The 14,043-nt window shown below is 35.9% G+C and overlaps 2 protein-coding genes across 2 annotated transcripts; one reads left to right on the forward strand and one right to left on the reverse strand.

Moving 5' to 3' along the window:
* Window positions 1-2,432: 2,432 nt before the first annotated feature.
* On the forward strand, window positions 2,433-5,013 carry LOC117930835 (pentatricopeptide repeat-containing protein At4g21065-like). The gene has a single exon (XM_034851586.1). The coding sequence runs from the start codon at window positions 2,475-2,477 to the stop codon at window positions 4,878-4,880; it is 2,406 nt and encodes an 801-aa protein (XP_034707477.1). The 5' UTR covers window positions 2,433-2,474; the 3' UTR covers window positions 4,881-5,013.
* Window positions 5,014-5,477: 464 nt separating this feature from the next.
* On the reverse strand, window positions 5,478-13,691 carry LOC117930836. Its single transcript, XM_034851587.1, has 5 exons — window positions 13,403-13,691; window positions 12,006-12,295; window positions 11,809-11,898; window positions 6,089-6,459; window positions 5,478-5,964 (listed from the first exon to the last, which is right to left on the reverse strand). Exons 1-5 carry the CDS (start codon window positions 13,590-13,592, stop codon window positions 5,700-5,702), a joined length of 1,206 nt encoding a protein of 401 aa, XP_034707478.1. The 5' UTR covers window positions 13,593-13,691; the 3' UTR covers window positions 5,478-5,699.
* Between the last annotated feature and the right edge of the window lie 352 nt (window positions 13,692-14,043).

The raw sequence follows: 14,043 nt of genomic DNA on the forward strand, positions 1-14,043 counted from the left end.
TTATTACATTTTCCTTTAAATCCAGAAAGCCATATTAAAAAAAAAAAAAAAAAAAAAAACACTTTGAAATGATTTTGAAAAAAGTGTTCATTTGATCTCTATCCACACTAACTAAACAAACAGATTTGGTGGGTTAGTAGCTAAAATGGTGAAATATTGTACAATTCAATAATGAATTTTTTTCTAGATTGAACTTCATCACTTGAAATTTTTCCATGAACAACTAAATTTTTATTCATTTATTTGGTAGATATAAAGAGGGACTCATTTAATAGAGGAGGATCTACTCTTCTCTTGGTTGGGATGAGCTATTTTTAAGCTCTTTGATGATGAAGCTTCCAAAAAATTATTTTATTTTATTTTTTTGTTTCTTTTGTAAGCTTTGGTGCAAAGCAAAAGCTAAATGACATGTGACTTCTCATTATTCTTGTGTTTGCATCAACCTTTTTATATCTTATGCAAACTTTTTCAGGTTTCGGGTTTTTCCCTAAGTTGCTTTAAGGTGGTTTTGTTAGGAGATCAAGCTCCCTTTCCTTGTTAGAGGAGATTTGAAGGCTTTTTATAGGCCTCTTGTCTCATGGGTTTTTGTCTCATCTAGCTATAGAGACTTTTCAAAGGCTATCAACATTTGTTGGGACTTTTCCAAATGCTATCAACTTTAGAGCAAACTCAGGATGTTTGTTAAGAATTAGGTATTTTAGTCAAATTAGGTGAATGATATTACCTCTTCACCTGAAATGACCTTGAGGTTGGGTGGCTGGAGGGTAGTGCTTTAGGATGGTATGCTTTTTGTTGGCACCAAATGGTATGGTTGAAATGTATGTCTCTTTTCTTCCAAGGCTCTAACCTCAAGAACAACCATCTCTAGATCCAGGTACTAATCATTTCCTATTTATGTCCTAATCTTTTCATTCCCTTGAATGGAAGATATGTTGCCAATTGAAATCAAAACTAGGTTAAAGGCTTAACAATCAAAACTTGCACCAATTTCAACGTCTAGTTAATATATAAAACAAGGAATAATCCAAAATGAACAATAAAGATGGAGACACACTATAAGAATCACTTAAGAAGATACCAGTCTTTGAGGTATTAAGAGTGTGTTTGGTAGTGATTTTAAGAAATATTTTTAAATTTTATAACACTTGAAAATTGTCATCCTTCAAGTATTATAAAGTCCAAAAACACTTTCTATAATAACTGTCAAACGCACTCTAAATTTTTTGTTAGTGTTAGTCTGGAGTGGAAGTTTACATGAATTTGAAATTTGTGATCAAACTGAAAGCTTAAAATATATAGATTTTTGTAATATTGGTTTAATATTGAATGGTCCTACTGTGCAGGTTTGCCTAAAGATTGTGGGATGAAAGGAGGCCACGGCAAGGCTTGGCCAACAGCTCTGCCTAAACATCTTATTCACTACTTGCAAGTACTTCAGGCTTCAGCTACAGCAGAAGTAAAAGCAGACCATGATAACTCATAGGACCATTTCAAACTTTCCTCATTGTTTTTGGTTTTTATACCACACGGTGTCCTTTTCTCTTTCCTTTTAAATATATATATATATATTATTATTTATCCATAAATAAAATTAGTTTTGATACCCTTATTGTTCTGAATATTCCTCCAACACAATCAATAATACACTCTCAAGTCTCTAATCCTTAGTATGTTATTTAATAAAATAAATAATTTTGTGGGTATTTATTTATTTTTGATAAAATCAATAAATAAATTTTAGATGACAACTCTTTCTTTTTTCTTTTATTTTTTCTTTTGAATTTAGATTTAACTTATGTGAGATAAGTACCCTTACATTAATGGAAATGACAATGGGACGAGTATGGGGTTGGATATGAGAATTTCTCGTACTTATCCTTTTTTAAATTTCAACTATATTAAAAGTAAATAAATATTATAAATTTTTATAATTTATTGAAAGTAATTTTTATTATCTTATATATATTAAAAATAAAAATTAAATTAATTTTTTAATTAAATTACATATTTAGGTAAAAATGAAGATATTGAATTTAACAAATACATCGATAGTCAACAAATTATGATATGTTGAGCTTTGAACATGGATTTATTTATTTAAGATATATTTATTTTAAAATATATATATAAAAATATGATATTTTTAGTGATGTTACTAGTCTTTTTATATTGATAGTGGTCTTTCAAAGAGGTGAGACAAGTTCTTTTTTTTTTTTTTTTTTTTTACATTTAACTCATCTTTTACATGTAGTATCTAATTTGGCATAATATAATTTTAAAATTATTATTATTATTATTATTTTGAAAATTAGTCTACTTGTACAAAAGGCCCGGTTGACATATGGTCCACTGGGACAGGCCTGTTTCGGACACGTTGATTTAAGATAAGAGGCTGTGGAAGAAACAAGCTGCCGATTATGATGAGGAGAAGACGCATTTTCCTGATGGGAAGCAAAGCCTAAAGGCTAACCGAAATGGAGATGATGACGATGATGGTATCAACCAAACCCCAACTCACACCTTCCCTCCTCCCCCTCACCATTCAACAACTCCAACATCACCCTCACTCCACACTCAAATTCAACCCAACCCCACTTCAAACACCACCCACTTCGCCCTCACAACATGACCTCTCTACCATTGAACAAACCAAGCAAATCCATGCCCACATCATCAAAACCCACTTTCATCATGCCCTGCAGATCCCTCTCAATGACTTTCCATCTGGGTTGAGCCCTTCAGCCCAATGGAATTTCGTAATCACCTCTTATACTAAGAGGAATCAGCCCAGGAATGCACTTAACGTGTATGCCCAATTGCGGAAAATGGACTTTGAAGTCGATAATTTTATGGCACCATCTGTCCTTAAAGCCTGCGGGCAAGTGTCGTGGACACAATTGGGGAAGGAGATACATGGTTTCGTGTTGAAGAAGGGGTTGGATAGAGATGTCTTTGTGGGTAATGCTTTGATGCTGATGTATGGTGAGTGTGCTAGTGTGGAGTATGCGCGCTTGGTATTTGATAAAATGATGGAGAGGGATGTTGTTTCTTGGAGTACAATGATCAGAAGCTTGAGCAGGAATAAAGAGTTTGATATGGCGTTGGAACTGATTAGAGAAATGAATTTTATGCAAGTGAGGCCTAGTGAGGTTGCCATGGTTAGCATGGTTAACCTCTTTGCAGACACTGCAAATATGAGAATGGGGAAAGCCATGCATGCCTATGTCATAAGGAATGGTAACAATGAACATATGGGAGTTCCTACCACTACTGCTCTATTGGACATGTATGCCAAGTGTGGACATTTGGGTTTGGCGAGACAGCTCTTTAATGGCTTAACACAGAAAACCGTTGTTTCCTGGACTGCCATGATCGCGGGCTGCATTCGCAGCAACAGATTAGAGGAGGGAACAAAACTTTTTATAAGAATGCAGGAAGAGAACATATTTCCAAATGAGATTACAATGCTGAGTTTGATCGTAGAATGTGGATTCACAGGGGCTCTACAACTAGGCAAGCAGCTACATGCCTACATTTTGAGAAACGGGTTCTCAGTGTCTTTGGCTTTGGCCTCTGCCCTGGTTGATATGTATGGAAAATGCAGCGACATCAGAAATGCGAGGGCTCTTTTTGATAGCACGCAGAATAGAGATGTCATGATTTGGACTGCTATGCTATCTGCTTATGCACAAGATAATTGCATTGATCAGGCCTTCAATCTCTTCGATCAGATGAGGACTAGCGGAGTGAGACCAACCAAAGTAACCATCGTTAGCCTCCTTTCACTTTGTGCAGTTGCTGGAGCCCTTGACCTTGGCAAATGGGTCCACTCTTACATAGACAAGGAAAGGATGGAAGTAGATTGTATACTAAATACTGCTTTAGTGGACATGTATGCAAAGTGTGGGGACATAAATGCAGCCGGCAGGCTGTTCATTGAAGCCATAAGTCGCGACATTTGCATGTGGAATGCCATTATAACTGGGTTTGCGATGCATGGCTATGGTGAGGAAGCTTTGGACATCTTTGCAGAAATGGAGAGACAGGGAGTTAAACCTAATGACATTACATTTATTGGACTACTCCATGCTTGTAGTCATGCTGGATTGGTTACAGAGGGAAAGAAGCTGTTTGAGAAAATGGTCCACACCTTTGGTTTGGTTCCACAGATTGAGCACTATGGATGCATGGTAGATCTCCTCGGTCGAGCAGGACTGCTGGATGAGGCTCATGAAATGATCAAAAGCATGCCCATAAAGCCCAACACCATTGTGTGGGGTGCTCTTGTTGCTGCTTGCAGGCTTCATAAAAACCCCCAATTGGGGGAATTAGCAGCAACGCAGCTTCTTGAAATAGAACCTGAAAATTGTGGTTACAATGTGCTAATGTCAAACATCTATGCAGCGGCAAACAGATGGAGTGATGCTGCAGGGGTCAGAAAAACTATGAAGACTGTAGGAATGAAGAAAGAACCAGGTCATAGCTTGATAGAAGTAAATGGCACAGTTCATGAGTTTTTAATGGGAGATCAGTTACACCCACAAATCAGAAGAATTAATGAAATGCTAGCTGAGATGAGAAGGAAACTGAATGAAGCCGGCTACGTGCCTGACACATCTACCGTGTTGCTAAATATAGAGGAGGAAGAGAAAGAAACCGCACTTACCTATCACAGTGAGAAATTAGCAATGGCTTTTGGCCTCATTAGTACAGCTCCAAGCACCCCCATTCGGATTGTGAAGAATCTCAGGGTTTGCGATGACTGTCATGCTGCAACCAAGCTCCTCTCGAAGATCTATGGAAGAGTAATAATAGTCAGGGACCGTAATCGCTTTCACCATTTCAGAGAAGGTTATTGTTCTTGTGGTGACTATTGGTAACAGTCGCAAAACCTTTCAGCAAAATAAAAGCCATATATGCAAGCTGTATAGATAAATAAAGTACCGAGGTTTTAACAGTTTCAGTTTGTTTTCTGCAATCTATAATCTTAAAACTTTTTCTTTGAGAACTTCATCACCAACTCAGCAGAAGAAGAGCATAAAGATTTAACTCGCTAATCACTCCAAGATGAGTGAGATTTCTTTTTCCAAAGCTTTCATTGCTTCCACAGGCGAACTAAGCAAACAGGGATGTGTAGGCTCTTGGGCAATGGTGTTTGAACTATAATAGCAGAATGATTGTGCAAACCCAAATAGAAACTTGTTCTCTTTCTCTCAATCAGCAATCTCTGCAGATATTAGGATTAAAGCCCTAGTCTAGGAGACTTGTATTAGACTTAAAAGGTGTGATGAAGCAAGAGTTGGATTTGAGTTCTATAACCAGGAATGGGATGTCGTTATGGTTATGGCTTCAAAGAGATACACCATGTCATTTGGAATGTCGTTATGATATCTGAATCATATCATAAAAATGATCTGTTGAGATGGAAATAAATGAAATGATGTTCAGGGCAAATGTCATTTGGAATCCTAAACAGCAGTCATAATGTTCTGTAATTGTCATTCATCCATGCAGGGGTATATAAGTGAAGTGATGTTGGGCAATTAACGGTAGCAATTCTCAGAAATCTAGCAAATACCCAATAGGATTCTAAATGCACACACAATGAAATTACAAGTAAATAATCTATTTCAATATGCTTTATCTGTAAGAGTGGTCACTTTCCATGTTGTAATACAGGGTACATAAAAAACAAGGTATTAACCAAGCCACTGTGTGGCACGACGATCCCCACTGCCACCAACAGAATGACGTATACTAATCTTCTCATTTGCATATTTTGTCTGTAGAAATTCAAATGCATTCACATCAAGTTTTCCATTCACAGATTTCCCTTGCTTCCTGCGAATATGCTGTTCTCGGATGGAAGCCCAAAGTTTTTCAATGGCATCCCTCTGCTGACTAGTAAACCTTGCTACATTATCGAATGCATGCTTTACTAAAATGTCTATAACGGTCTGGCACCTGAGAAGAAGACTTTAAAGTATTAGGAGGAAAATAAAACAAATATAAATGAACATGATACTCGTGTTAATACAAAATATATGAAACATTGACAAAGGTCATGATAAAGAAGGTAGGATTTGACCATGGGGTTTTGTAACGCTTCGCAGCAATCTCTAGACAAATAATCAAGCCTTCTCTCTGTGATTTGGTAAATCTCTTGGTCTCTTCCTCTTCATCGTTCCCATTCTTGGATGCTGCATCTTTCTTCCCCCTTATCTGTACATCTTTCTTCACTTTGCTTGGAATCAGAGCATCAAGCCCAAATGGATCATCATCTTCCTTGTTATTTCCTTCCAATTGAGCAACTGATGACACATCCTGCTTATTTGGATCATCATTATCTGCTGTTTCTATTTCATCTTTCAGGGATGCAGCTTCCTCTATGTCATCATCCTCAGTTGCAATTGGAAGATTAGATATTGCTTCCTTTACTCGTCCTGCTGTTTTTGAAAACTAAACAAAAGTCCCACCAAATCAAGACATCAGCAAGTGAATTACATCAGCCACTAAAAAAGAATCACAAAGAAGCAGGTTGATACTCAAATTCACAACTTTGCACAAAAGCATCGAAAAATCATCATCAACTCAAATTGATAGGCAATTAGGTTGCTTCCAAGCTTGGTCACAAATCACAGAACCTTCACTGGAAATTCTAAAGGAAATTATATACATAATAAGGATCTAAGATGATACAGTGAAAATCAATCTAGGCATCAGCCAATCAGTATCAAAAGCTTTGCTTTCACTGACAACTCAGTAACAGTCCAGAAATCTGATCTCTCTAGCAGACACATAAAAAAGTATAAAAAGGAATTACCATCCTCCATCATCTGTATCTTTAATTGTTTCTCTCATTCTGTTTCAGATTTTGTATATAGGCATACTTGGTCTAACCATGCAAGTTCAGACCAAAAGTATCCCTGAAAGATGACATAGTTAGCACCTATATAAGTGCCTCTTCGTTTTCCATATCAACTGTCGACACCATAAACACTCTCTCTACTTTAAATCCCGGTTCTTTCTTAGATTCAATTTTTCTACAATTTTGTTCATGTATCCCAGAAATTCTTGCTTTCCATGGAATTTATGGCATCAGTGAAATGAAATTGTCCTATTTGAAATGAAAGCCTCATTAGCAGTGAAATTGCCATCTATGAAACACAGGAAATTTTACAGGCAGCATGAAAAGGATGCTTGATCAAAACAGTTCATTCATCGTCTCCTCTGGTGGGCCCCATCAGGTACAGTGCAGTCAAGAGACGAACAAAGTCCAGCAATTTGTTTACTTTGACACAGCCTTGAGTGTCAATTAAGACATAGAAGACTGATATCATCAATGTGGGGCAAATCAAACATATCAGAGTTTAGACATCTCTGGGTGAAAGATGGAGCTGCTAACCTCTACTCATCTAGGTCTTCCACTAGGCCTTCCATACGACAAATTGGATCTAGTGGTAAAATTTTTTGTTGGCAGGTCAACGCTTACTAAAAGTACCTTGTCAAATTCTACCAATTTAGTTTATATCCTCAACCATTCCAGCCTCAGTTTGTAGAAAATATTAGGAGTTTCTTGCTATGTGGGATAGAGAAAAAGGTGTCAATTGCTAAGGTATAAAGCAACTTTACTCACCAAAAAGCCCAAGGAACTTGGGCTTACAAGACAAGATGTGCTAAACAAGGCATTATTAGGAAAGCTGCTGTGAAGTTTTGCAGTGGGTGGAGAGAGAGAAAGAGAGATATGGAGTTGCTTAGTCACCAGAAGGCCCAAGGATAAGGCTTAGATGACAAGATGTGCTAAATAAGATATTGTTAGGAAAGTGTGAAGGTTTGCGCTGGGTGGACAGAAAGAGAGAAAGAGGGAGAGTGATTGGAGTTTGATAGGCGAGGTTTAGGGATGGTAGACTCCAGCAAAGGGAAAGGGCTCTTAAAGTAAGGGATTACAAAAGAAAATTAAGAGGGGGTGGAGATGTATATTAAATCCATTGGTTTTGCAGTATAGACAGGCAGAGGGTAGGTTTTGGCAGAGATTATTGTGGAGGGTCAAGGGACAATGATGTCTTACCATAGGAGTAAGCCTGACCACAACAGTGCTAATAGCATAGAGATTAGAAAATCATGACTCACAATATGGCATTCTTTCTGTAGAAAGCTGCCAAGGGCAGGATGCCCAGTAATTTATAATGCTAAAGGGATGAGAAGCATGAAAATCATCTTCTGGTTCAATGCCTGATGGCCAAAAGTTATGGTTGATGTTTTTCCTCTGTTTGGGGTCCTATGCATCGTTCCAAATTTGTTAAGAAGCTACATGTCATGGTAATCTTTGCTAGTCAAAATGAGGAAAAGTGTGTGTGGGCTGCCCATCTGTGTAGCCTAGTATATAAGAAGAGAGAGATACAAAGAAAAAAAAAAAAGTGATCTTTAAGGTGCTGGGATGTTAGCAATTAAGCAAGATAGCACAGTTTGGACGTCTCCATATGCTTGGATGGTGGAACCTATAGAAATTAGGGGATGCAGTCACCTACAACATGGGTTCCAAGGCTATGAAGCGGAGTGGATAGGACCTTTGTCATAAAAATCTCTTGTTTTTCTTTGGATGTAACTTGTATATTCCCGCTCCCGCACACTTGGAGACAATTTTTGGGACCCGTTTGGGAGTGATCCTTGTAGAAGTGCTTTTAGCTTGTAGCACTTATGTCAATAACAGTTCTATAAAAATCAGTTAGTGTTTGCATATAAGCCAAAAGTGTTTTGAAAATATTTTTGGTAATAGAATACATAACAAAAAAAATACTGGGAGCAGAAAATGCCATTTTGATATGAGATTCTCTTGATGCCAAACAAAAAAGTGAAGGAAAAAAAAGATGCCCTATCTTCAAAGAAAGGAAAATAGATATTTGAATAAAAAAATTTCCTATTAACATCAAGCCTTCCTTTGGTACAAAGCAAGAGAAAATGAAGAAAACAAAGTAGTGTTTTGGGATAATGGAAAAGAAATATTTTAAATAAAAAATATTTCCTATTAGAATATTTTTTGAAAAAAAAAAAAAGAAAGAAATCACAAAGGAAAATTGAAGACTTAGAAGACTAACTTCAAGTCCCACCTTATACACATGACAAGACATATACATGTTGCGCCTTGAAGTGTGACCATTTGTGGACATAAAAAATTTGATGAATTAAATTACTATTAAATTGATCATCAAAATTATGACTCCTTAGCATAACAAATTTGTGTTTGTCTAGTGAAGAGTAATACACATTGAACACGAGACATGCAATTCAAGAGATGACCTATGACAAAATTTGGAAGGCTACAAAATCAAGTTTAAAAAAAAAAATTGCAAATTAATTAAAGTCAAAAGAAACTTAAAACAGAAATATATTCTTGCTGACAAATTTTCCTAGAGGGAGACAAATTGTTAAAATTATGGAGTCAAATTCCTTGAATTGAGCAATCAAATTTTGAGAGTCCAAATTCAATTCCCCAACTCCACCTACAAATAAAGGTGGGCCTCCTTCAATGTGGGATCCAAAAGGCTAAAGCAAAAAATGCAATTGCAAGTCTGCAAAAGCAAAATCAGTCGAAAACAAGTCACTCTAGGACCTCAATTGAACTTCGACCAAAAGGAAATACTCACATCGTCATCCCTTAAACTATGATCCAAGCGATCAAATCAGAGGAAAATATTCTTTTAATATTATCACAAAGGATTCTGCCCCACATTATTCTAATACAAACAATTTTTTTTTATTATTATTATTTTATTTATTTTTGTAAGACTTTTGAAATTTGTGTGTATAGTAACAAAAGGCATAACCTGAAAGAGAGAAAACATAAAAATCTACTCCCTCCCTTAGATCCCACCTAATCAACAAAATGAATTAAAGGTATTGATCATTCTACTATGTACTAGCACTTTAGCGATTGAAATGGTTCCTCCCCATTTTGGAATGCTTTTCGATTCCTTTCTTTCCAAATTGTCCAAAAAAATGCACAAAAGAGCAACTCTCTAAACCTTCTTACATTTTTCTCACAAAGGAGTTATGCCAACTTAAAAGAGTCTCCTTAACCATACAAGGAAGGACCTAAACAACACCAAATAAAGAGAAAAGCTAACCTTGTTTTGGGATGTGACCAATTAATTCCACTTCACTTTTACATCGATGACATATGTTTTCCAATGACCATCTTTCCTTTGAAATTGGTTTAAAGACAACAACTTTCCCTAGCTAGTCCCCTCCCTCCTTCCTGCTCAAAAAAAAAAAAAAAAAAAAAAACCACAAACAAACAAACAACTCGCTTTAGATGGGACACATGAATTCCAAATGATGCCCACTAGGAAAGGAATTGAGCACCTTGGCTACAAGATAAAATATAAAAATTGGATTAAAAAAACAAACGTTCCTTGAGTCCATCCATAACACCCTATCCTTCTCTTCCATCTTCATAGCCTTTCCTTGTAGCCTTGAGAAAAAAGTCTCAACATTCAAGTGTCAAGTGAGACAAAGATTCCAAGGCCCCCTCACCTCATTCTTCCCATATGTCTATCACCCAAGCCTCTTTTGATAAGGCTAAGGCATATAGAGAGAGAGGAAAGACACACATTAGGGTTCATTCCCATATCACCTACCCTTCCAACACCTGACCCTCCACCTATTTCCCACCTCAAAGGATGCTCTACTATTGAGAATGCCTCATCCCTTCTAGATAATTTTCCATTACCCAAACCCCCACACCCACCTTGACTAGCTACCAATATAGAGTTGATATTGTCCAATCATATCTTATGATACCGAAAAGGAAAGGAAAATGTGGCCTTGTAACCAAATAACTGAAAATCAAATAGCAAGTTCCAAAGATAAAGAGTCTTATCAACTCTTGTTCAAACTCAACCCTACATACAACCATAGCCTTCTGGCACCTACCCATCTATATACACTGCAGTAATCAAGGTTAACATAAACAATATTGTATGACATGCAATCTACTATTTATTATCATTAGGCTCCACATGAGGCACACAAACATGTCATGTTTAAGACCTTAACTTTTTCACACATATGATCTGAAGACCAAACAAATTAAAGTCCCTCATATTACAAAATCAAAGCCAGAAAACCTTCATTAAATTATGGAATTGATAAAAGGGATCACACCAAGCAACCTGCCTCTAAAATCTAGAACCAAATTTTGCTTTGTTAAGTATAACTGAGGTGTGTATAATTTACAAATTTCCCCATCTATTTACAACAAAAACAAACTCATGTATGCCTAATAGAGAAGATATAAATGACAACCATGATAACCAAGTGGAAAATCCAAAAGTTCTGGCACGAATTGACAACTTTGCCAATGAAATACATAAAAATGCACTATGCTTTATATATACCTATGTTTGGGTTTAGGATTTAGCCAGGTTGTATAATTGTCTTTGTTCAATGCTAGTTTTTGGGATGATTTGTTTTTTCTTTTTATAGTTTCTTGGATTCCCTGAATACTCTCAGTGCATTGGGGTTGGGCCCCCTATTTTGCCAGGCATTCTTTATACCGTGTTTTAGTTGATTAAAAAATATATCTAAAGTTAATGATTTACAAGTTTCCAGACTTGTTCTAATTTCCAAGCACAACAGAACATATACTACCACATACTTGTAAATTTCCAGCACTTGGCATACAGCATCCATGAATTTCATGATTCGTTACATTACATGAATACTTTTCATTACAGTAGCAGGTAGACATTTATTAAATTATAATTCAGCAACTCTTACACAAAACTCTACTAAGCAAAAGATACGTACCACAAAACTGTCATCAGTATATAGGTCATTTGCCATCACCGCCCTAGTTGTCCATGTAGTTAATAGATTTTTTTGCTTATCATTGAAGCACTACAATCAAATCACATGTACTGATAAGCCCCAAGACAAAAGCTATTATTCTACCAAAGGAATGATAATTGATAAGAAGTTTCTATAAATCAAAGCAAAAGCCTTACATCAGCTATATCTTGTGCTTCCGTGAATAATGCATGGTAATCTGCTCGAACAGAAGGATCAGTACAAGCAGTTGGTGATGACATTGCGGCTTCAAGTATGGCAAAGAAGTGATCACTAGTTCCAGGTTTCACATTACCAGCCTGAATCAACTGTATGGCAAGCTTCGAAGCCTTGGCAAACTTTGTAAGGTTCTTGATATGTGATGCAATCTTCTGCATGGCATCTAAAATTTGCTTTTCTGAGACATCTGTCATAGTTTTAAACCTCAACCGTTTTCCAGGAGTGGCGGCTGAGAGTTAGAAAGAACCACTTTAGTTTCTGATGCTGGCTTGAATATCTCAATCCAAACGCAATAGAAAAGAAACATCTGATCGTAATTCAATTTTTGTCATTAGTATGCAACATATGCATATATTAGCAAAACTTGATTCAGCGAAAGTGCAACGAAGTACACAGGAAGTATAAAAAAAAGCCTTAGGCAACCTTTTTTGATAGTAATTCAACCCTGCGAGTCAAAATTCACGGAACTGACAAATTTTATAACCCTCTGTTTGGCTGCTGAGGAAATAAATGCAGAAAAAGAATAGCAAAATTTTGAGTTATCGTTTTCTGTTCTATTTGCTTCCTAAAATGAAAAGGTTAAAATAGCCGAGAAGCTGTATTTAAGATTCAAAATTTTGATTTTTTTAATGTTCCAGCATTTGCTTAGAAACCAAACAAAAACTAAAGTTGCTAAAAACCATGAAGCATACAAGAGAAATATCTTCATTTTAATACGCTCGGCCAGCAGCATCATGGAACCCTAAAATCCTGAAATCAAATCAAAGACTACTAAAAGTTCCAATCTTGAACTCCCAATATTTCAGTGCCGAGAACAAGGAGGAAAAGAAAAAGAAAAAACCAAAACTTTAAAGCATATAATTTTTCATTCATACAGGAAAGAAAAAACAAACAAAAATAAATAAAAAATCTCTCAGATTTGGACAATCCTTTTCCCATTTTCCAGAAACCAAAACAACAGTGACAACAAAACACAAAATTTGAAATCTCAATTTTCAAATTTTTTATTTACCTCACATTTCAAGATGCACTATTAAAATAAAAATAAAAAATAAAAAATAAAATCAATGAAACACCCAAAAATTTCAAGTTCATGAAACCCTAAAATTCCCTAAGGTCCTATTTTGGATTCGCGAGAACTCAGAGTAAATGGAAAGGAGAAAAAGAAACAACAAAAATAAATCTTACAACTGGATTGAGTCGAAATGAGAAAAATAAGAAACCAATTTCCTATCTTCTCTTCTCTTTGCTCGGGATTTACCAAAAGGCCAAAGCACAGAAGACGAACAGAGAAAGGGTTTTTGAAAAGAAAGATAAAAACAGAAAAGGAGTATACCTTTTTCAGAAGTGGGTTGAGGTGGGTTGGAGCGCTTGAGGGCGCTTTTGAGAGCAGGAGGTGGAACTGGAGATGGATTTGTGTTTGTCGCAACCGTGGATTTACGCGGTTGTTGTTGTTGTTGTGAGTTGGAAGACGGAGGAGTTGCCGAAGGAGGTGGCAAACCTTGGAAGAGGTTGTCTTCTGCCATTGCCGATTTGCTCTCTTCTGCACTGCAATCTGCCAATGCAACCCCAACTCGCCCAACTGCTAATGGGTTCCTGACAATTACACTAGTTTTAGAAAATAATCTGTATGAGAAAATATTTCCAACTGATTAGAAAAGGAAAGTTTCACAGGAATTTGATTAAAACAAAAATCAACTCCTTAAACTGACGATTAAAGAAATTATAAGTAAAAAATATTTTTTGAAGAGAGGATTTTTAAAAATTCTTAAAAAGAAAAAAATATTTTAAGCAAAATTCTCTCTTAATTTAATTCTATTTTATATTAAATTAGATATTGATTAAAAAAAAAAATTGATCTTTATCTTAAATTTTATCTTTTACTAAATAGAAACTAATTTTGTTTTATATGATTTTGTTATTTATATAATAAATAATAAACATTTTAATTTTTAAATTTTATCTAATTCACTTTTA

This window comes from Vitis riparia, chromosome 14 (assembly GCF_004353265.1).
Source record: "Vitis riparia cultivar Riparia Gloire de Montpellier isolate 1030 chromosome 14, EGFV_Vit.rip_1.0, whole genome shotgun sequence".
Classification (NCBI taxonomy): domain Eukaryota; kingdom Viridiplantae; phylum Streptophyta; class Magnoliopsida; order Vitales; family Vitaceae; genus Vitis; species Vitis riparia.